The sequence below is a fragment of the Sapajus apella genome, unplaced genomic scaffold (assembly GCF_009761245.1).
Source record: "Sapajus apella isolate SASKATOON/1434 unplaced genomic scaffold, GSC_monkey_1.0 scaffold62, whole genome shotgun sequence".
NCBI lineage: Eukaryota > Metazoa > Chordata > Mammalia > Primates > Cebidae > Sapajus > Sapajus apella.
The window spans coordinates 14,683,084-14,705,809 of record NW_022437002.1 but is presented as its reverse complement, the minus strand read 5'-3'; the positions used below and the strand labels follow the sequence as shown (position 1 = coordinate 14,705,809).

The 22,726-nt window shown below is 41.5% G+C and overlaps 1 protein-coding gene across 2 annotated transcripts; it reads right to left on the bottom strand.

Moving 5' to 3' along the window:
- Positions 1-596: 596 nt before the first annotated feature.
- Positions 597-21,826, bottom strand: YBX1 (Y-box binding protein 1). 2 transcript variants are annotated; one of them, XM_032247186.1, is made up of 8 exons: positions 21,298-21,826; positions 20,564-20,627; positions 10,957-10,990; positions 8,211-8,300; positions 7,577-7,879; positions 7,242-7,324; positions 2,063-2,328; positions 597-968 (listed from the first exon to the last, which is right to left on the bottom strand). In XM_032247186.1, exons 1-7 carry the CDS (start codon positions 21,461-21,463, stop codon positions 2,094-2,096), a joined length of 975 nt encoding a protein of 324 aa, XP_032103077.1. In that variant the 5' UTR covers positions 21,464-21,826; the 3' UTR covers positions 597-968; positions 2,063-2,093. The 2 variants fall into 2 exon arrangements, with proteins under 2 accessions (XP_032103077.1, XP_032103078.1); XM_032247187.1 differs by lacking the exon at positions 8,211-8,300.
- Positions 21,827-22,726: the final 900 nt, after the last annotated feature.

The window sequence follows — 22,726 nt, the reverse complement described above, 5'->3', positions numbered from 1 at the left end:
AAACTAAGTGGAGCAGGATTAGAATCTGGCCAGTCTAGACTAGAGCATGCCCTTGTAAGCACTGCCACACAGCCAAAGGAACCCACATAAAATCTACACCACGAAGTCTTCCTTAAAAATGGCCAGGCTAGCCGGGCGCGGTGGCTCACAAGGTCAAGAGATCAAGACCATCCTGGTCAACACGGTGAAACCCCGTCTCTACTAAAAATACAAAAAATCAGCTGGGAATGGTGGCATGTGCCTGTAGTCCCAGCTACTCAGGAGGCTAAGGCAGGAGAATTGCCTGAACCCAGGAGGCGGAGGTTGCAGTGAGCCGAGATTGTGAGCCATTGCACTTCCAGCCTGGGTAACAAGAGCAAAACTCCATCTCAAAAAAAAAAAAAAAAAAAAAAGCCAGGTTATCAGAATATGTATTTTGTAATTTTTAGTATGAACCCACAAGCATGCCACTTAAAAGGATTAGAGATTTTAAAGACATTTTACTTGAGGGAATTACCAGTGAGCATCATCTATTTGTAGACCGGGTTAAGCTAAGGGTCCTATAAATACCTAAGAACTTATAAACTAAAGCAAAACTAGACAGAAATTTACACAAAGACAATTATTTAAGACCTTTATTAACAGGTGCTTGCAGTTTGTTGACTTTTTTGAAAAAATCAAGTTGTAAACTTTTATTACAAATTAAAAATGAAGTTCTTAAAAATCTCAACTTGACCAGATATGAAACAATTTAAAAACCTTTAAAGGCGTATTGAGAAAAACCAGGCTTTTTTAAAAAACACGTTTGTTATTACCAAAAAGAGACATCTTTAGGTAAAAATAATAAAAACCCCATGCTGCATAGATAATGCAGATAGTTCTATTTATCTGGTCAACGGGCAAAAGCAAGCACTTAAGGTCTTCAGCTCCAATCTTTTGTTCATTTCTTATTGCTGGAATTTCTTATTTCTTCTTGTTGGATGACTAAACTGTAAAGAAAAAAAAAAAGATGATCACGTAGAATTCACGGTAATCTTCATTTAGTGTAGTACATGCTCTAGTTTACATTACTTATATATTGGGAAACATTAACAGACCTTTGCCACCTAGCAAGTCACCTCTGGCTGAATGCTAATTTTGGAGGGAACAACAATCATACACCTCTCAGTATCATGCAAAAAGCTGAATGAAAATGAATCCCTTAATTTTGGAAGGTTAACAAAAAAAAACAAGTGAGCTGGTAACAAGAACATAAATGTATCATGCGGTCTGCCAGAAAATTATTATTATTAACCTACAGTTTGAATAAACCAACAAAAAGTAACTACAGATGATTACAGTGGCTCATGCCTGTAGTCCCAGCACTTTGGGAGGCCGAGATGGGTGGATTACCTGAGGTCAGGAGTTCAAGACCAGCCTGACCAACATGGAGAAACCCCATCTCTAGTAAAAATACAAAAAATTAGCTGGGCATGGTGGCTCATGCCTGTAACTCCAGCTACTCAGGCGGCTGAAGACAGGAGAATCACTTGAACCAGGGCGGCGGAGGTGGCAGTGAGCTGAGATCACGCCATTGCATTCCCACCTGGACAAGAGCAAAACTCCAGTCTCAAAAAAAAAAAAAAAGATTTTATCGATGTTGCCACTTTACCCAAACAGACTCTGTCTGTCACCATATAGGTTCATTCTAACAGCTATCCTACTTCTTTTATTAAATAATGCATAAATAACAATGTTAATTAACATTTCTCAGAATACAGCTAGGAAAACTTTTCTCAGCTTACTGGTCAAATCATAAAGTTCAAAAAAGTTGATAGAAAGCTCTAATAGTTCAAAATACTCATGAGAATACAGGTCTCCAGTGTCAGAATTGAGAGCTAGCTGAGGGGTGGCCAAATATGTTTCTGATACTCAATACTCCTAAAATGAAATATTTAGGTAATTAAGAATAGGGCAGAACACAATGTAAATAACGTGGCTTTCCTTATCTGATAGAATTGACTTTTCCCCACTCTTGCATTAATAAAATGAAACAGACACCATTCATGACTGCCATAAATGGTGGCCTTCCAGGCTTGCTTACCCGGATGATGGTAGAGATGGTAAGCCGGCATTTACTCAGCCCCGCCCTGCTCAGCCTCGGGAGCGGACGAATTCTCAGCTGGTGGATCGGCTGCTTTTGTCTCTTTGCCATCTTGTGGTTTAGGGTTTTCTGGGCGTCTGCGTCGGTAATTGAAGTTGCGGCGGTACCGACGTTGAGGTGGCTGCTGACCTTGGGTCTCATCTCCTTGATTTTCTTTATCTTCTTCATTGCCGTCCTCTCTAGGCTGTCTTTGGCGAGGAGGGCCCCTGCAATGAATGTTGTCAAACTTAAGAATAATAAAACCTCTTCTCTTCAACACACCCACCAGTGTTACCACTTGGTTCACTCAACTAACTCATCATGCCCAGCCTGTTCTCTGTATCAAGTGGTCTGTAGGCAATTTGTGTAAGGAGATGGAGTATAAACTGGAAGATGACTTTTAAAAACTGGTTTTAATGGACCAGCAAACTTTTTTGTTCATAGCATTACAAAATGAATCCTGAAATAAGCTAACAGTAAGCAAATGCCATCAACATTTTGCTGTCATTCTAAAAGATCAAAATGGGCTAAGTGGTAACCAAATCTGTAAACAGTATAACCTTTACAGATGAACAATTGCTAAAAAGGCATGTGTTCAAAACCCACCATGTTCAAAACCAAACATTTCCCCTTCATAAAAGTAACAGTATACAGCAACCATTTGTCATTAGAGAAATGCAAGCTAAAATCACAATGAAATACCATTTCACTCCCACTAAAATGGTTATATACATAAGACAGAAAATAACTAGTATTGGTGAGGATGTGGGAAAACTGGAGCCCTCATACATTGCTAGTGGGAATGTAAAATGGTGCAGTGAGCTGTGGAAAACAGTTTGGCAGCTTCTCAAAAAGGGTAAACAGAGCTAGCAAAGGACCCAACAATTCCATTCCTAGGTCTATAAACCCAAGAGCTTATCCACATAACTGTACAGGCATTACATGAATATTCACAATAGCCAAAAAGTTTAAGTACAAATATCCATGGAGTTAAGGCATAAACAAAACATGGCACACAATACAAAGGAGTGTGATTTGGCCATAAAAAGGAATCAAGCACTGGTCTGTGCTAGGACAGGAAAAGCCACGAATATATGTGCTAAAAATGAAAGCCAGACAAAAAAAGCTACATAATGTATGATTCATTACATTTATATGAAATGTCCAGAATAATAAAGTTTAAAAAGATAAACAGTGGCCAGGGGCTGGGGCAAAGTGGAATGAGGAGTGACTGCTAATGGATACAGGTTTTCTTGGAGTGATGAAAATATTCTGGGATTAGTGCTTGCAGCTGTTCAACTTTGTGAATATACGAAAAGCCTCTGAGTTGTACACTTTTTTACAAAGTAAAGCTGAGGTAGTACATTCCAACAATGTATTATCCTCAGTGTCCTGAAATTGAAGCCTTTTCAGTTTTTTTTTTTTTTTTTTTTTTTTTTTTTAAGAGGTTCTATGGGTAATTCACTTTGTCACTCAGGTTGGAGTCCAATGGCATGATCAGGCTCTTGGATTCAAATATTCCAACCTCAGCCTTCTGATAGTTGGGATGTAGAGACTCAGGCCACTACGCCCAGCTTTTTTTTGGGGGGGGTGGAGAGGAGGGCGGCAGGTGGGGTAGAGATAGGGTCTTGCTACATTGCCCAGGTTGGTCTTGAACAGGCATGAACCACAGCACCAGACCTAAAGAAATTTTTTTTTTTTTTGGAGTGTTTTGTCATTCTTAATCTAGGACCTGTAATACAGTGATCCCATTACCTATTCATCTCACTCCCACGTCTGGCACAATGGCTCACACCTGTAATCCTAGCACTTTGGGGGGATCACTTGAGGCCAGGAGTTCAAGACTGCTTGAATAACACAGTACAACTCCATCTCTACCAAAAATAAAAAAATAAATAAATAAAAACTCCTCACTTTCCCCTTTCTCCCCTTTATCCAAGTATAAAGTCCAATATTAATCGTATGACTAATCCCTACCCCAGTGTCTTCATTTGGATAAACCAATGCCAGGCAAATCCAACTCTGTTGAATGTGAGCCTGATGCTCAAATGGCTAGAAAAACAGAGCCAAGCTGGGTCAACTCACTTCTAATTTTTGATTATTATCCTATTATTTATAAATCTACCATCTCTATTTTCTCTTCTAGAGGGTTCACATCTTTGTCCCAAACTTTTCAAACTTCTTCCTTCTTTTGACTCAACGAAGCAACCAAAGGCTTCCACGCCTTTCCATTAATAGGTGTGTGCCCATGTATTCCTATCTCTTACACATGAAAACATCAGATTCCTAACAAAAGGAGAACATTTTCACATGTGGGCAAAATCCCATCCTCTCTGAAGAAGAAAATACTTCCAGTAGTCACTTTCCTGCCATCACCTGTTATCCTCGATTAAATTTCAGCCTATAAATGTTATTTCTCAACAACAAAAAAATCCCTTTTTGACTTCCCATTTTCCCCTACTATTTGTCTCTGTTTCAGTGAAAATTGTACTATACCGTCTTAAGAGTTCTCTATCAATTTTGCTATTAAACTCACACTAGCCAGGATTTCACTACACGATTCCATGCATTAGGGGCAGCATGTTTCATTCACTCTCATTTGAATAAAGGATTCCTGCACAGGTTTGGAAAGTCTAACATTCACTGATAACTTCAAAGCAATTATGTGTTACTGCAGCAACTATTTGGAGGATTGAGCATTCTCAACATTGAAACACACAGACATTAAGTCTAAAACCAAAAGGCAAAACGTATTGAAGGGGTAACAATGGACAAAGATACCTTTTTAGGAGACAAATCAAATTCAGACTTGTTTGTCAATATAAAGACAAACAATTTACTCAACAGTGAAACTGAAGCATTGAATACAAACACAAAATTATGCTATTTTTAAGGACATCAATGAAACTAGGTAGAACATTTAATTAAGCAGCTCTTCAGTTTAACAAAAAGGTAAACCAGCTGGGTATGGTGGCTCACGCCTGTAATCCCCACACTCTGGAAGGCTGAGGCGGGTAGATCATGAGGGTCAGGAGCTACAAATCAGCCTGGTCAAGATGGCAAAACCCTGTCTCTACTACAAATACAAAAATTAGCCAGGCACGGTGGCACATGCCTGTAATCCCAGCTACTTGGGAGGCTGAGGCAGGAGAATTGCTTGAACCCGGGAGGCGGAGGTTGCAGTGAGCCAAGACTGCACCACTGCACTCCAGCCTGGGCAACAAGAGCAGAACTCAGTCTCAAACCAAACAAACAAACAAACAAAGGCAAACCAAAGATTCTGCTGCTGGAACCCATTTACTTAATGGATGTACTGCCATGAGAGCCTATGTCAGACCTACTATAAAAAATAAAAACTCGGCCAGGTGCGGTGGCTCACGCCTGTAATCCCAGCACTTTGGGAGACCGAGGCGGGTGGATCATGGGGTCAAGAGATCGAGACCATCCTGGCCAAGATGGTGAAACCCCGTCTCTACTAAAAACACAAGAATTAGCTGGGCATGGTGGCGTGCGCCTGTAGTCCCAGCTACTTGGGAGGCTGAGACAGGAGAATTGCTTGAACCTAGGAGGAGGCTGCAGTGAGCCAAGATTGTGCCACTGCACTCCAGCCTGGTGCCTGGTGACAGAGCGAGACTCTGTCTCCCAAAATAAAATAAAAACCCATCTGTCTTCAACATCCAGCAGCTGGTTAACACAGTCTCCTGGTAGAAAACTGAATTAGAGATCTTCAATTGTAGTAGTGATCAGTTAGGACCCCAGCTCTTTTAACTGAAAACTCAGGACAGGACATATATATATTAACACAAATAAGAATGATGACATCAGCTGCTCTTGCAAAACTCTCAATATACATATGCTGACAAATACATGTATTACAACATCAACTAGATTCCCTAGTTCCTAAAACTCCACTAAGTGCTCCAAAACCTACACACAGAAACTCCTTCTTATAGGCTCACAGTATGTTTTGGACATGTTGGATACTTAGAGAATAATAAACTTGACAATTATTTGGGGATTTAAAAGTTGCTATTTAAGTGATCAGTTAAGATGCATTATTAGCCGGGCGCGGTGGCTCAAGCCTGTAATCCCAGCACTTTGGGAGGCCAAGGCGGGTGGATCACGAGGTCAAGAGATCGAGACCATCCTGGTCAACATGGTGAAACCCCGTCTCTACTAAAAATACAAAACATTAGCTGGGCATGCTGGCACATGCCTGTAATCCCAGCTACTCAGGAGGCTGAGGCAGGAGAATTGCCTGAACCCAGGAGGCGGAGGTTGCGGTGAGCCAAGATCGCGCCATTGCACTCCAGCCTGGGTAACAAGAGCGAAACTCCCTCTCAAAAAAAAAAAAAAAAAAAAAAAAAAAAAATACAAAGATGCATTATTATACTGGTTTGATTCTTCAAAAGTACCTATCAACTTTTAGGGATGACCTATGAAAACTCAATGGTTCAATATGAAACCAGTAGAGAAATATCTATTACACCATTCTATCCTACCACCGTGGGACTGGGAATACTGCCTCAAAGTCTACCACAGCATATACTAAAATATGCTTGGTTCATGGAACTTTTGCTTGATTACTCTAATAATTACATCTATTAATAGGATTTCTAATACCCACCCAAGCAGATAGATTAGTTGTCTACCCCCAACTCAAAAAAAAGGGGTACATACTTAAACTGAGAAGTGATTAGTGGAAGATTATGTATGCCATTTCAAGTGGTAACACTTACTGTTGATTCTTCGCTAATGCCATAGTACAATTCAGGTACTCCTAATGCTTTCCTTTCTCCCTACCAAGGAGGCAGGTTTAAAAGATGTGGTTTAAAATATTCTCTTATCAGTTCAGGGACAGAAAATTTGAAATTCCATACCCTCATTATTAAAAAAAAATTATGTATAAAGCAGACCTCATCTATACAAGCTGTTTTTAACGAGTGCCAGCAAAGAAGATTCAAAGAATATATTCTCAGAGATAACTGACTTCAGGTTCAGCACTTAGGCATCTGATGAAAGAAAACGTGAAGTGTTAACAGAAAAATGAGTCAAGAAGTCTGCAGGAGAGGCATGATGTGCGGAGTCCTAACAAAGGTTTGAGAAAATTTTAATAGAAACATGTTTATGTGAACCATACCTGCGGAATCGTGGTCTATATCCCCGATACATATTCTGCCTCACTGGTCTACCTTGTTCTCCTGCACCCTGGTTGTCAGCACCCTGAAAAAGATAATGGAAATCAAGCCTACTGTATCAGTAACATAATAAAAAACGCAATGAGATAAATCCAAATCTGAGTTAAAAACAAAAACAAAAACAAAACAGACCATCTAGTAATTGTGACTCCACTACAAATTAATCCTTTTTGGTCTTACTAGGAATCAAAGGTACTTTCCATAGATTAACAGTCTAACTGCTCTAAACAGTCCTACCGGAATTTATCACATTGCTGTTGCTGATGACGAAACTTACCTCCATCACTTCTCCCTGCACAGGAGGGTTGGAATATTGTGGTCGACGCCCATAGGGTCTCCGCATGTAGTAAGGTGGGAACCTTCGCCTGCGGTAGGGCCGGCGTTGTTGGGCCTGGCCTTCGGGAGCACTCTCTGATCCCTCGTTCTTTTCCCCACTCTCACTATTCTGGTAATTTTGCTGGTAATTGCGTGGAGGACCCCTACGACGTGGATAGCGTCTATAATGGTTACGGTCTGCTGCGTATTTACTGCCTTGAACTGGAACGCCACCAGGACCTGTAACATTTGCTGCCTCCGCACCCTACAAAAGCCATCACATATTGATAGTGACAAAGGAAATCAGAACACTTTCAACAAATTTCAAACAAAGCAAAAAACAAAATGAAGTTAAGGAAAAAAAAGGGGGGAGGGCGTTTGCGTGGCCGGGGGTGCATAGCAATGACTAAATATCAGTTCCTCACTGTTCTGAAGAGATTGCTTTCTAACTGCAGCCAGAACATTAGGCTTGATGCACCTATGTTCATGAGGTCACCTGAACATATCCATCCACATTAGAGCCACCATCCTAATGGATGAGACCTCCAAAATATTTCCATACTGAAGTCAAACCTTTACACAAAAAGCATCCTCACCTTTTCTCCTTCAACAACATCAAACTCCACAGTCTCTCCATCTCCTACACTGCGAAGGTACTTCCTGGGGTTATTCTTCTTTATGGCAGTCTAGTAATATCACATTCCAAAAATAGATTAACAGGGGAGAATAATGTGCTTTTTCATTTAAAATGTACCAGAGTCAATATTATTTTAGTTTGGATATACACTTAAGATTTGCTTTAAACAAGACCAAACCATCAATAAAGTTAGGAAAGCGGGGACCACGCTATCCCCAACTTCAACCAAAATACTCTAATCGTACAAGGCCCCAGCATTTTAGCACTATTCACAAAACTAAAACGAGTAATTTAACACTCAAGACAGACAAATTTTAAAATCTGCTTTTTGCAAATGCATTATATGTAACTTTAAACAAATGAGGATATCCACCTATCCCCTAAAGACTGCACTTAATAGTAGAAGGTGGCCCCACACTGGGTCAGTTTAGATGACAGGCAAGTTTGGTTGTGCATGCTTCAAAGCTGACCAAACCAACTTTGTCCCTGTGTTACCATACCAAACTCAATTACAAATGTCAACCAAAATCCTTCCAATCTGTCTGATAATACTTCAGTGGAAATGCAATTAGCATGTATTAACTATGTCATTCTTTATATTATCTGACTGCATGGAACTGTTAGTTATCACCTCCCCAGAATTCAATAAATCTTGTATTAGAGACTTGTTGCTTCTGCTTCTCCAGACTGTTAGGAGAAGGGAGGAAGAGTAACACTTCATGTTTCTACGAAATTTTTTTTTGCAACATTCTTTCACTTATTACCTATTCAATTTCATTATGACAGAGGGTATGTGAAGCATTGTTAATCTCATTTTACAGATAATGTAACAGGCTTTAAAGTTAGGTGACTTGCCCAAGGTCACACAGGAAGTAAGGGGAATTTCTAAACCCAGGTATTGGGACTCCAAATCCATGTTCATTACAAATCCCAGCTATATCCATTACAGGATCACTCATGCATTCCCATTGCAGAGGAAGCAGGACAACCAACCAATCTGAGGCCAATTAAGCGAAGCTGCCCAGAACTGCAGTCTCCTTGACACACCACTAAGACTTGAGCAGCCAAAGTCCCAAGAAACACTACATGAAGAAACCACTTCCCCAAAAAAATGAAAGCATATTGGTGACACCTTGTGAATCGGTACAACTGGGTGAGTTGAGTTAAATAATTGATCTCATCTGTCATCTAAACTGTCACATAATTTTCACACCTTTCATATATAGCCAACTATCAATTACCTGCAGTCATAGGGGATAGCAGAAGTATGGATAATTAAAATCCCAAGTCTTTATTTTCATCAACATCTCCACCCCCTGCCCCAACCCCAACCTTAGGGTTTGCCAAGAGGCAACAAGACTGATAAACTTTGCTGTCTCTTTTTCCTAAGTCTACACACACATTCTTTTGAACATGCAGAAGAGGAATAAAAGAAGAGGTAAGTAGTGAACCCAAACAAGAATGCCAATTCTATAAAACATTTCCTTTAAAATAACATTTTGTCTGAAGTAGTCTTGTATTTATTTGCATTTAGAATTTAAATGTTTCCATAACTACATTTGACTCAAAACTAACCAACTGGGTTTTAGATGTACTAGAAATTGATATAGCTTCCTCCTTGATTGTCACTGAATGCTGTATAGGATATTTCAGTGAGCTACAAAGCACCAACCCATGACAGTCCTTCCTATGAGAAACATGCTGCCATGTAAGGTAGTATCTAATTAAATGTTGAGTATGGAAATTGACATTAGGTCTTTTGATTTCTGGATTATAGTACAAAAAAGTAGTTAGGGTCTCAAATTAGTTTTAATACAAGTTGACAATACCAACAGTCTTAGTAAGAAAACTGAACACATGTATTTTTCCTACCAATTTCATATCTGGGAAGGTAAGTACATTCAGTGCAGTCTGTAACATACGTAAATTTGAGGTACTAACATACCTCATGCAGTGGTTTACTTTAGCAGTATTCTTAATTCCTGAATGTCCATTTTCCTTAAATGATATTTGAGGAGAAAGTCAACATGTAGTACTCATCCTATGTTAACAATGTTCTCTTCCCAAAACACTGGAAGCCAATCTAAAAATTATTTAACGAGCAGCTGCCAACCTTGTCACACTGCCTCTCATTTAACCTTAAACTAGTGATGATTTTTTATTTTTGAAGCCAGCCAAAACTCTCCAAAGGTTTTTTTTTTTTTTTTTTTATTTAAAGTGATTTAGAATAAGTAGAAGGCTCTCTATGCTACTTTTCGAGTATTCACTGCAATACTGTTTTGCAGGTCTACCTTATTTACCCATGATTATGGAGATTTGTCCCTACAGGTAGACCTAAAAGCTCTGAAAGCTTCTTGCCAAAGTTTGTGTATTTATAGCAACATTATGTGTTCAACTTTAGAATCATGGAGTAATTTGTTCATCTGAGATTAGGTATAAATATTTAGTGCAATGAGTTTGACTCAACATTTGAGAAAGCCACAGCTGTTAACAAAATTCCAATCTGAAATGTCTAGGAGAATTAAGTGGACTCTAACACAATGTTTCAATGTATACATTTGAAGCATGCTACTACTACTCCTGTAGTTAAGTAAATAAACTGGTAGTTGGACTTAACTTTCACAAGGAACCAAAGTTGAGAACATCTAACCTTTTCTTCTCACAATCCTTGAATCAGAAGCGCAAGTATCTACACAAGCACTCACCTGGTGTACAAATACATCTTCCTTGGTGTCATTCCTGCAAGACAGAACCAAGTTGAACAAGTCAGAAAATGAAATACATCTCATGTTGCCAAAGATTAATTTTCTCAGAGACTTTCTGGCTGCCAACTAGCTACCAGCAAATTTGGCAAATCAAAAGACACAAGCCACCATGCTCTCTGCTTTAAAGACTTAAGCTGTTGCAAATAATTGTAACCTCACTACCTGTAAGATAGCGCCCCCCCCAATCTAAGAAATTAAAGTGTGACCTCCTGAGCCATAATTAAGAGGATAGCAGTGACTAGCAACATGTTCTGCCCCTCCTTATCCTATTAAACATTAACTGTTCTAGCACACCCTCCTCTTACCTCTAGAGCATGGTTATCAACAGAAGTAGTAATTACGTTCTCACTTTATCCTCAATCATTTCCTCTTCACCATTTCCAACTACCAACTTTCCTTGAGATCATAAAAATGAGCAGAATGCCCCCTCCCCTCAAAGAATGTACAATACAAAAAATGAAACCTAATGTTAACTGTGGACTTTGGGTGATAAGATATGTTTGAATGTAGGAAAAGCCCAACCAGTTAGTTATAAAAAAGCTACTCCACAAGCCCAAACCAGGACTGATGAAGGTTCAGACCAGGACTGATGAAGGTTCAGACCAAGGGGTTATGTATGAGAAGATATTTATTTGAGATCTCTTTTTGAGGCAAAATGAGAAAGACTGTGTGGATAACTGGATGTCGAAAGTGGAGAATAATCTGACTTTGTAGCCTGGAGACTGGGATTAAGGTGATAATACTAGGAGCAAGAACCACTACTGGAGAGAAAATGGATTTCCAGGCCTGTAGCATCCTGCCTCGCCCTCTTTATTCCATCAGGTCAGTGAGAAAAAGCTCAATAGTAGCTCTAGTGTTTAATGAGAAAGGGAACAAAGATTATAATGAAGTAGACAAACTGGCTTACTGTTAGCTTCTTGCTGAACTAAGGAGCAATACATGCAAAGGATCCACATAAAATTAATTATAATTCGGCCAGGTGGATCACCTGAGGTCGGGAGTTCAAGACCAGCCTGACCAACATGGCGAAACCCCGTCTTAAAAAAAAATTATAATTTTGATCTGTAAATTATAATGAAATACCCTAGTTTGACTGTAATGAATACATTTTGAATAATCCTGCTAACTCCATTTTGCCCACCCTGAGCTATGTAGGGCATTCTGTTCTGAAAGCTTGTGGTCTGAGACACCTGGTATCTTTGTAATCAATTTTCTGAGAAACAGGGCTGGCACTAAAAGTGGACTCTCAACAAACTCAGAGCATGGTGCTTCTGTTTAAACTCGCTCAGGTATAACAATAACTTGGATTATTATATGAACATTTCAAACTTATGGGAAAGGGATAATTTTAAAAAAAACGGAACAGGAAGACTGTAAAAGTTACTTGAGGCAAGTGACTGAAAACCGAACTTTCAAGCTATGTGATTAGGTATGCCTAGGGAAATGATGGCTGTACACAATGTACATCTGTCCATAGTTCCACAGGCACCACAAAAACAGATTACAGTCATCATTTATTAGTTCTGCTCTCCAGCATGACTGAATTTCAAACTGTAAGGCTTTAAGGGGAAATACAATAAAAAACTGGTACCAGAGGATGAAAAATAAAGGCAGGCAAAGTCTAGAACAGTGATTTTCAATGGGGGCAATAAATCCCCCTGCAGAGCACTTAAAGTTTTTCCAGGCCAGGTGCAGTAGCTCATGCCTGTAATCCCAGCACTTTGGGAGGCCAAGGTGGGAGGATCACTGAAGCCAGGAGTTTGAGAGATCCGCCTGGCCAACATCATGAAACCCTGTCTCTACTAAAAGTGCAAAAAATTAGCCAGTCATGGCAGCATGTGCCTGTAGTCCCAGCTACTCTGGAGGGTGAGGCAGGAGAATTGCATGAATCTGAGAGGCAGAGGTTGCAGCAAGCCGCTGCATTCCACCCTAGGCGGCAGAATGAGACTCTATCTAAAAAAAAAAAATATATATATATATATATACACATATATATATATATAAAATTTTTCCAAAGATAGGGAGCACTATTTGCATTAATGGAAGTGGGGGTATCAGTTGCTGGAAGACTATCCAAAGATTTGGTATAGAACGTAAATTTGTTTATTATCTGAGTCGTGTATGTATTTCTGTACTGCTTTAACATGCATTAAATTCACTAAAAATGCAGCTTCCATGGAGAATTTTTCATTATTGATAATGCTACTCATGGTATCTGGATAATACATCATTTATCAATCCATTTTGTGGTGGCATTGACTGTTATGCCTTCTAATGCAGTTACAAACAGGTATTCACATTATCAGTATCATCATATTCAGCAACAAAAAATATTAAAAGTAGTTTATGAATTTACTTCAGGGTTATAAAAGGAATATTAGAAAATTTTACCAAAACGACGATTTTCTTAAAAATAGCACACCAGCCGGGCGCGGTGGCTCATGCCTGTAATCCCAGCACTTTGGGAGGCCGAGGCGGGTGGATCACGAGATCAAGGGATCGAGATCATCCTGGTCAACATGGTGAAACCCCGTCTCTACTAAAAATACAAATCAGCTGGGCATGGTGGTGCGCGCCTGTAATCCCAGCTACTCAGGAGGCTGAGGCAGGAGAATTGCCTGAACCCAGGAGGCGGAGGTTGCGGTGAGCCGAGACTGCGCCATTGCACTCCAGCCTGGGTGACAAGAGCGAAATTCCGTCTTAAAAAAGCACACCAGTTAGGCTGGTGTGGTGGTTCATGCCTGTAATCCCAGCACTTGGCATGCCAAGGTAGGAGAATTTCTTGAAGCCAAGAGTTTGAGACCTGCCTGGGCAATGTGGTAAGACCCTGTATCTACAAAAAAATAATTAGCTGGGCTCCCACTCAAGTCCAGGAATTGAGGGTGCAGTGAGCTCTAATCATGCCATAGCACTCCATCCTGGGCAACAGAGCAAGACCCTGTCTCTGAACAGAGAAAGTACAAAGCTGGGATTACACGCATGGTAATGTCACTCCTGCAAAAACAGTAAGGTGTTTTGTGAGTACAAAGATAGATATGTGAAACCAATATAGTTCACTGATCAACGTCATGACAGAAAAAACAGTACTCCAAAAGGAATAGCCAGGGCTTCAAGCTCAAGATATTTATTAAAAACATCAATTACAATAAAAATATTGTTAACATTAAAAAGAGTGATTTGTTGAACCAGTGATTTAAATGCATGGATCTGCTTTGAATTTGCAACCAGTCAGAATTTTCTAGTTTAAATTGGAAGAGTTATAACAAAGGAGAGCCTTTTATTAGACAGTTGCAGTGCAGCTTTCTGGGTGTAGGTGTCACTGCTCTGCTAGCTATCAATATTCTTTTCTGTTCAGTTTTGCTCTCAGGTGCTTGCTGGGAAATTAACACTGAAACTGACCCTTTTCTAGCTCTAGCTCCCCCACCTACTTATAGAAATAGGGAATATTCTAAAAATAAAAGTTATACAGTAATAAAGATAATCCAAAAAGAAAATTTCAAGTCTAAATGGCACAGAGTAGTTAAGGAGGAAAAGGATGGAGAAAGAAAACCATGACTAAAGATGAGAGGTATGAATAAGCTGTCAAGTTCCTACAGGCTTAAGCTAGGACAATCAGGCCCTAAACTCCAAATTTGGATAAAGTATTTCTTTGTATTCTTCTTGACCACCTGCATAGTGTGAAACATACATATGTACAATTAGACTTGCAGGCCAGAGGACTGTCCTCTATTGATTTTTTTTAATTAGAAATAAAAAGTATTCCTCTAAATTTGGTTCTGGTGCTGGTGCCCCGTATATATGTAACAATATAGAACCCACCCCCGCCAAAAAATTTTGCTTCTTGTGAATCTTATTCATTGGGTTAGTATGACTGTCTATAATATTTCCCAGTTGTATTATTATATTGGAGAAAACATTTTTTATCATTTTCTATTGCTAAAAAAATGGAAACAAATATGGTGTTAAAAATGGAAATATATGCGATATTTACATTATTTAACCCCTTTGGAGATCTAAGCAAGCAAGCAAGAACAAAAAAACAGTACTCATTTATTTTTTTTGGGGAGAGTCTCACTCTGTTGCCCAGGCTGGAGTGCAGTGGCAATCTTGGCTCACTGCAACCTCTGTCTTCCGGGTTCAAGTTCTCGCACTTCAGCCATGAGTAGCTGGGACTACAGGTGTGCACGACCATGCCCTGCTAGATTTTTAGTCTTGATTCAACTATTAACAGCTCTGTAACCAGAAAAGTCTTTAAGCTTTCCCTAATGCCAAAACATTTTGTTAAGCGCCTCACTGGCTTTTTTACCTGCAAAATGAGAAAAACTATACTAAACATTTAATAACTTACTAAGGTAGGCACTCAAATCTTCTCAGTATTTATTGGGCATTTATTACTAATATTAGGGAGTCTTTAAAATTAAAATCTAATTACACCCTCTCCTATACTAGTCTATCCAGATTGGTCAGGGTCTTAAACACAGAAAAAATGCAACTCAAAACACGAAAACAAAGTCAAAAAAATGTAACTTCCCTGGAAAACTTTTTAATAACTCAAAAGACAATTACAGCTTGCCTGACAGTCTGCATGCCATTGGAACCATAAATTCCAGCATTTGCTTTCCATGGCCCAATCCATCCAAACTCAAGGATGCTACTCCAGCATATTCACCATATTTGACCACCCTGCCATCCCTAAAACACAACTATCTTTATTCTAGCTGTATTATCTATCCACATAAAAGATAGGCTAATTTTTTTTTTTTTTTGCCAATCCACAATACTGCCTTAAATAAGACTTACCATACATAACTTTATCCATAACTAAATGCTCTTATTCTTCTACTTTGTTGCAGATTACCATACCAAGCCAGTCTAACACTTTAATTCACTTAACTGCATACACTAATTTATAATCCTGTGGTTATAAAAACTCCAGGATTTAGCATCTATATGCTCCATAACCTAAAGCAACCACATATCAATTCCCAAGCCTTGCAGATGACTGTAAGATAATAACCCCCACTTATCATTGTATTTCTTCTCTATTAAACACCCTTGGTCAGGCACGGTGGCTCACCCCTGTAATCCCAGCACTTTGGGAAGCGAGGCAGGCAGATCACAAGGTCAGGAGTTTGAGACCAGCCTGGGCTACAGAGTGAGGCTCCATCTCATAAAAAAAAAAAAGAAAAGAAAAGAAAAAAGAAATAAAAAGGCAGCAGTTATGCTTACCTTGTAGGCCATATTAAAAAAAAGATTCAGTGAGATATGGTGTGATGTTCTCTCCTTTAATTCTTTGCCTCCCAATATTAGGAATTAAGCAAGTCCTTTTATTTGTAAAGCTGACCTACATGCTAAACCAGAATTTTTCACAATCCTAAACTTCACAAAGTAGACAGTGAAAGGCCAAAAGCTTTTCAAATGTAGGGAGCCAGGAGTTGGCTAAAACACAAGAGCCCCAGTGACATACTCTGATCATTTAAGAGTCTTTCAATGGCTCTAAAAATAATCACCCTAAGAAATTACCTCTAACTATGTGAACAATCAAATTGAAGATGGCTAGGGTCTATTTCAGAGATAGCGTTAACAGCAGTTGGTGAACACTAACTCCAGAGTCAGAAAACTAAGATCCAATCCTGACTGCCACTTATCAGATATGCTTATGGAGTGGGGGTGGGGCAAGTAATAAATTCTTTGTGCCTCACAGAGTGATAGTCCCTACACCTCAAAGGTTTTTTTTTTTTTTTTTTTTGAGACAGAGTCTTGCTCTGTTGGCTGGCTGGAGTGCAATGGCACGATCTCCACTCACTGCAAACTCTGCCTCCCCAGTCGAAGCAATTGTCCTGCCTCAGCCTCACAAGTAGCTGGGACTACAGGCGTGCACCACCGCACCAGCTAATTTTCGTATTTTTAGTAGAGATGGGTTTCACCATGTTGGCCAGGATAGTCTTGATCTCTTGACCTAGTGATCCGCCGGCCTTGGCCTCCCAAAGTGCTGAGATTACAGGCATGGTCCACCAAGCCCAGCCTACATCAAAGGTTTTTAAAGATTAAGTGACTTGGCTAATCTTAAGGATTTAAAATAGACCCTAGTATAAATACTTGTTAGCTACGTGTATTTTCACCAACGTTTGAAAGAAGTCACCTTTTACATACACATGGAATCCCCACAAGGGAGCCCCCACCCCAATGGGATACTAAACCTGATAGGCATGACTGAAGAGAGACAGCTAAACCTTTCCCTAGCTTGGTTTATTACATCTTCCTAGACCAAGAGTAAAAAACTCAAATGCATACACAAAGGCCAGGTGTGAAGGGAAGTCAGCAACCTAAGACAACTAAGCATGACAGGCCATCCGGAAGAAAAAAAAAAAAAAAAAAAGGCATACCCCACCTAAATGCGGTGAAAATACTGCCAGGTGGTTTTTATTTATGTGGAAATACACACCCCCAAAGCTAGCTAAAGTTCCGATCTTAATATAATAATCTGGATTACTTGGTGTTACTGCCTGAATTATGATGTTAGTAACTAATCCCAATTCCTTTTAACAACACTGTACTGTCCAATCAAAGCATCTGGGAGTAGTTTTAGCCAGTAGGTCACAAATTTGTAACCTTTGCTCTAAATATTAAACATTTTTAATACTCTAGAACAAAAATATTCCTATTCTGGTCACTATAAACTGTTATCAATTCATGGTAATCTTTGGTGAATTTGGGTCAATCCTCAACCACTAATAAAATTTGACAGTGATGGGGGAGGAGCTAACAAACCCCTCTAGTCACATTCTCCAATTATCTTTTGTAGACACAGCTCACAAACGAATAACTCAATGAATTTCTCAGAATTTCTTGATCACATAGTCTAACAAAATAAAGCCAAAACTTTCGCTATTTTGAAAAGCTCTATGCTCAGGTTATTTAGCACTTTCTACGCAATATAATCATCAGGGAGAAGCCCTTTAATGAATCAAGTTTAACAAGGTTGTAACAATTCAGAGGTGGTAATTCAGGCTGGAATAAACACATTTACAATGAAATTATCTGTCTTTTAAAGACAAAAAATTTACATAAAATAACAAAATATCGTGGCTGGGTGTAGTGGCTCACACCTGTAATCCCAACACTTTAGGAGGCCAACACAGGCAAATCACCTGAGATGGGGAGTTCAAGACCAGCATGACCAACAGGGAGAAACCCCCGTCTCTACTAAAAGTAGAAAATTAGCTGGGTGTGGTGGCGTATGCCAGTCATCCCAGCTACTTGAGAGGCAGAGGCAGGAGAATCATCTGAACCTGGGAGGTGGGGGCTGTGGTGAGCCCACCACTGCACTCCAGCCTGGGCAACAACAACAAAATCTCACAATTCTAGAATATATAATCCAGCGCACCCAAAAATTGCAATTAAAAGTTGTCTCAGTAGTCATCCCAAATACTGCACCCTCTCCTTTATACAGAAAACAGCACATGTAATGTGTCAGTCTGTCTCCTTCCCTCTTAAGAACCAGGTGCCTCCAGCCAAGTCTATTTGTTCTACTATATGAACTACATATAGAACCAACTGCTGGCTTCCAAACTGATTTCTTTTAACACATATTTTCTTTAATTAAAGCAAACCTTCCCTTTATTTATTTAGAGTCGGATTTTACACCATCTTATCAAAAAGTCTCAGAATCATTAAAACAACCAGTTCAGAAGGATAAAGAACATTTTAACCAGTCAATTTAACAAAATAATTAAGGTTAGGATAGTCCAAACAAAAGACCATCAAAAGCCAATTCACAATTTGCCCTGGAGGATGACCAATTGAGTTGATTCCAATTCAGAACAGAGATATTCAATGAATGGCACCTCATGAAATACTTATAAAGAATTACTCTTATTTTGGATAAAACTTGATTTTTTAAAATGTGATAACCTACGCCACTTAAAATGCAGCAAAACAAGGCACACACTAAAACTTCTTAAATACATACAAAACTGCAATCTATCCACTGAAAAGGCTGCAAATCTGCACACCAAAGTTACCATTACATTGGGTCAAGGGTTAAAAGCAGTGATTTTGAAGGTATGGCCCACATTATCATTCTTGCTAAAAATGTACCCAGACCTAGGCAAGCACACTTAAATTTGAAAACCACTGGTTTAAGGGTTAGACTAGTTCGGAGACAGAAATACAAACTAAAACACTAATAAGTTCAGAGAGATCAGTTAAAAAGCTATCAGTATACCAATCATATATAAGCATTCCCTTCCTTCCTTGCTAATAATCCATTATCAAAAAATTAATGAAAAACGTAGTTTCAGCCACAACAGTGGCAACAGCATAGAAGGTTGGAAAATCCTAAGATTTTGGAAGAAACAAAACGTTTTCCCACAATTGCAAAAGTAAAGAATAGACCATCAAATGCTTATCTCTTACTCTGAGTGTTTCCACAATAATGATTGATTAATGAACGGTTTTTCAACAAGCGATGATTATGTCTGTCCTTAAGCTTGATTTCGTCTATTTGTTGTCCGTTCCACAAACATTCTTAATTGTTCTTTTAATCATCTGCTTAGGTCTTCTACAGTAAGAGAATGCTGAGATGGCACTACGTACCATACCTATGAGGCCAAGATTGCTATTGGCATACCCAGGGCTCTACAACCATGTAACTGCACTACTAGCCTTGGCAGCCATCTTGAAAATGATGCCAGGCTCACAAGGGAGCCCATGGAATCCAGTGTACTGCACATTACCAGCAACAACCCGAAGGGTAAGTCCTAAAGATGTAGCCTGCAGCTTTGCCTTCAAGCAAGAACAACAATGTCAAGTTACCAGGGACTATGGCCACTCTAAATAGGCTACAGCCAGAGATCTAATAGAAATCGATTTAATCGGTATGATTTTAGGACAAGGAAGAATGAAAAATAAGAACTGAAGAAAGCAAAGAACCATTTTCTTGCTGATACATTATTTATTCTATGAGCAAATAAAAACAGGTTCTCTCTGGTGCTAACATAAAATTTATAAGATTTATCTAAGGTATTACAGTGAAGGTGAAACAAAGGCAACACAACTTCTCGGTAAAGGTGACAAAACCTCATATACTTGACAAGTCAAATCTTACCCTCAAAATGTTAACAAGGCGTAAATATCCGATGTCAGTGGCTCACACTCTCAAACACCGAGTTCAATAAAGTAGAAAAGGATAACAAGGATAAAAATGTACAGGACCGTAGTTTCCCGTTTACCCTGTTAAGGCATGGGTCATTCACTCCGCTTGCCTTTTAAATTGCTTTGTACTGTAACGAAGCCTTTGAAGTTGGCTTCAAATTAACATTTTGCTGCAAAACAAAGACCTTCTCTAGATCCACAAATCCCTCCAATCGTCAAGGAATATATATTAAAAAAAAAAAAAAATCACATTAATACACAAGAGGTAGTAAACGCCCTTCTGGCCCTTCAGAACAGGGCTGTGGACTGGGGCTTCCCAAGCGCTGAGAAGCCGACAGAGCAGGCAACAAGCGAGACGGTGGGATGGAGGCTTCAGGGCCCGGGAGCTCACCTGTTGATGAAACCATATCCGTTCCTTACATTGAACCATTTTACTGTTCCCAAAACCTTCGTTGCTGGAAAAGAAAACAAAGCAAAACAAGCCACGATTACCATCTATCCTTTTCCAAACCCGCCCGGCTTCGGTATCCGGTCCCTCGCACGCTGCCCGCGCGGCCACCTGACAGCCCTTTCTCTCCACCTCCCGGGTGCCGGGCCACGCCGCCGCCGCACACGTGGGTGAGTCTGAAGCCGCGGGGCGCTCCAGGGCAGGCCCGGGGAGCGGGCCCAGGATGGGTGTGTGCGCAGGCCGCGGGCAGAGAGCACGTGAGGGAAGGGGAAGCCGCCCCGGCCCACTCCGGCCTGCGTAGGCGGTGCGCCGCGCCCTCCTAGCACACGCGGAAGAGAGCTGGGTGGGGGAGACGCGAACAACGGCGTGCGGGCCAGAGCGCACGAGGCCGGTCGGCGGGGAGGGGACCCCGTCGCACACGCGGTTGGCGGGCGCGCGGCCGCAGGGGGAGGGGCGCGCGTCCGCGCGGGGTCCACAGGGGGCGCGGGAGGCAGCGCGCGCGCGCGCCTGCCGGGCGGGCCCCCGTGAGGGTGAGTTGGGGGGCTGGGGGAGGGGCGGCCGCGCGCCGCGGAGTCGGTCCCCGCCGGCCGCGCGCCCGCCGGCTCGCCCTGCTCAGGCTAACGGTTCCGCTGCCAGGCTGCCCGAGGGCCCCACCCCCGTCCCCGTCCGGCCCTCACCGATGATCTTCTTGTCCCCGCCGGCAGGCGCCGCCGATGTGAGGCCGCCCGGGCCACCGCTCCCTGCGCCGCTGCCCGTAGTGCCGGGCTTGGTGTCGGCGGCGCTGAGGGCGGGGGCGGCGGGGGGGACGGCGGGCGGCTGCTGGGTCTCGGCCTCGCTGCTCATGGTTGCGGTGATGGTGACTGGGGCCGGCTGCGGCAGCTACGGCTCCTCCCGGGATGTGATGGTAACTAGGCCGGCGGCGGCGGTGGGGCTGCTCAGGGCTCTCTGGGGTCCGCTCTCCGCTCCCGCTACCGATCGAACTAGCGAGAATGGCGGGACAGGCGGGATAAGCCCTACGATCGACCCGCCCTAGGCGTTGTTAACTGGCCAGTGCTGCTGTCAATCTGCCCACCTGACCCCAATTCCTGACTTCTACTGGATAATATTTTATCAGTCCTCCACTCTCATTGGCCCTTTGGCGGCTAATTCAGCCGACCTACAACCGTTCCTGCCTCCGCCGGCCGCCATAGAGACCGGAACTAGAATTAGAGTAGTCGGCCACAAAAACCATAGAGTACCCGAGAGGACGGGCAGAGAGAACGTGACTTCCACGAGGCAGCAGCTGGGCTGGCGGGCCCCACGTTCAGGGTTGTGTCCCAGCTGAAGAAAAGGCACGCCCGAATGCTGGGCAGGAATTACCCGGCCGGACCCGGGATTGGAAGGGGGCCCGACTACGTATTAGCCCTTCGTAAAGACAAGGCTTCCCTCCCTCCCTGCTCCAAATACAGTCCTTGTGATCTGAGAACATTACTGCTGGTATAGAGTCATCTTTTCTTTAATGGCTGTGTTGTGGCGACACAGCCGAGGGTTTCTGGAATTGCCTTAAACGTATGCGTTTGAGGAGCTTACGCTTTTGTCGGAGCAGTCACCTTGGAGGGACCACGCAGGCTCAGACAGCCTGGGCTCAGCATGTTTAGCATGTTTAAGGCGAGGGTGTGTTCTCTGGGGACCTGCCTTCTGATCCGTTTTACCAGGCATACATGTACATATATATATATAAAGTGTCTTCGAGTGTTCATGTCTTTTTCTACTGACCACAAATCAGATTTAATTGAACAAGCTAGCCTGTTTGGTTTTTCCATTTTATTCCGACAACAGCCATGTGATAGAAGGATTACTATCCACGTTTCACAAACGTTAAAATTGAGGCTGCCACCTGATGTTATTGAAGTCCTCCACCCACCGTCTTTCGTTCTTTTTTAAGCGTCTACTATCGGCTGGGGATGGAATAGTTCGCGAGTCAGTTTCTGCCTGCTGATGGAGGCAGGAATTTAAACAGCGAGCACTGGAAATACTCGAGAGCTGCAAAAGCACGAAGTATTGGGCCGGGCGTGGTGGTTCACGCCTGTAATCCAAACACTTTGGAGGCCAGGGCGGGCGGATCAC

Coding starts and splice junctions, on each gene's coding strand:
- YBX1 (XM_032247186.1), bottom strand. CDS start 21,463: ATGAGCAGCGAGGCCGAGACCCAGCAGCCGCCCGCCGTCCCCCCCGCC. Junction 10,991..20,563: donor GGATATGGTTTCATCAACAG/GTGAGCTCCCGG, acceptor TCTGTCTTGCAG/GAATGACACCAAGGAAGATG. Junction 7,880..8,210: donor ATGTTGTTGAAGGAGAAAAG/GTGAGGATGCTT, acceptor TGGCTTTTGTAG/GGTGCGGAGGCAGCAAATGT.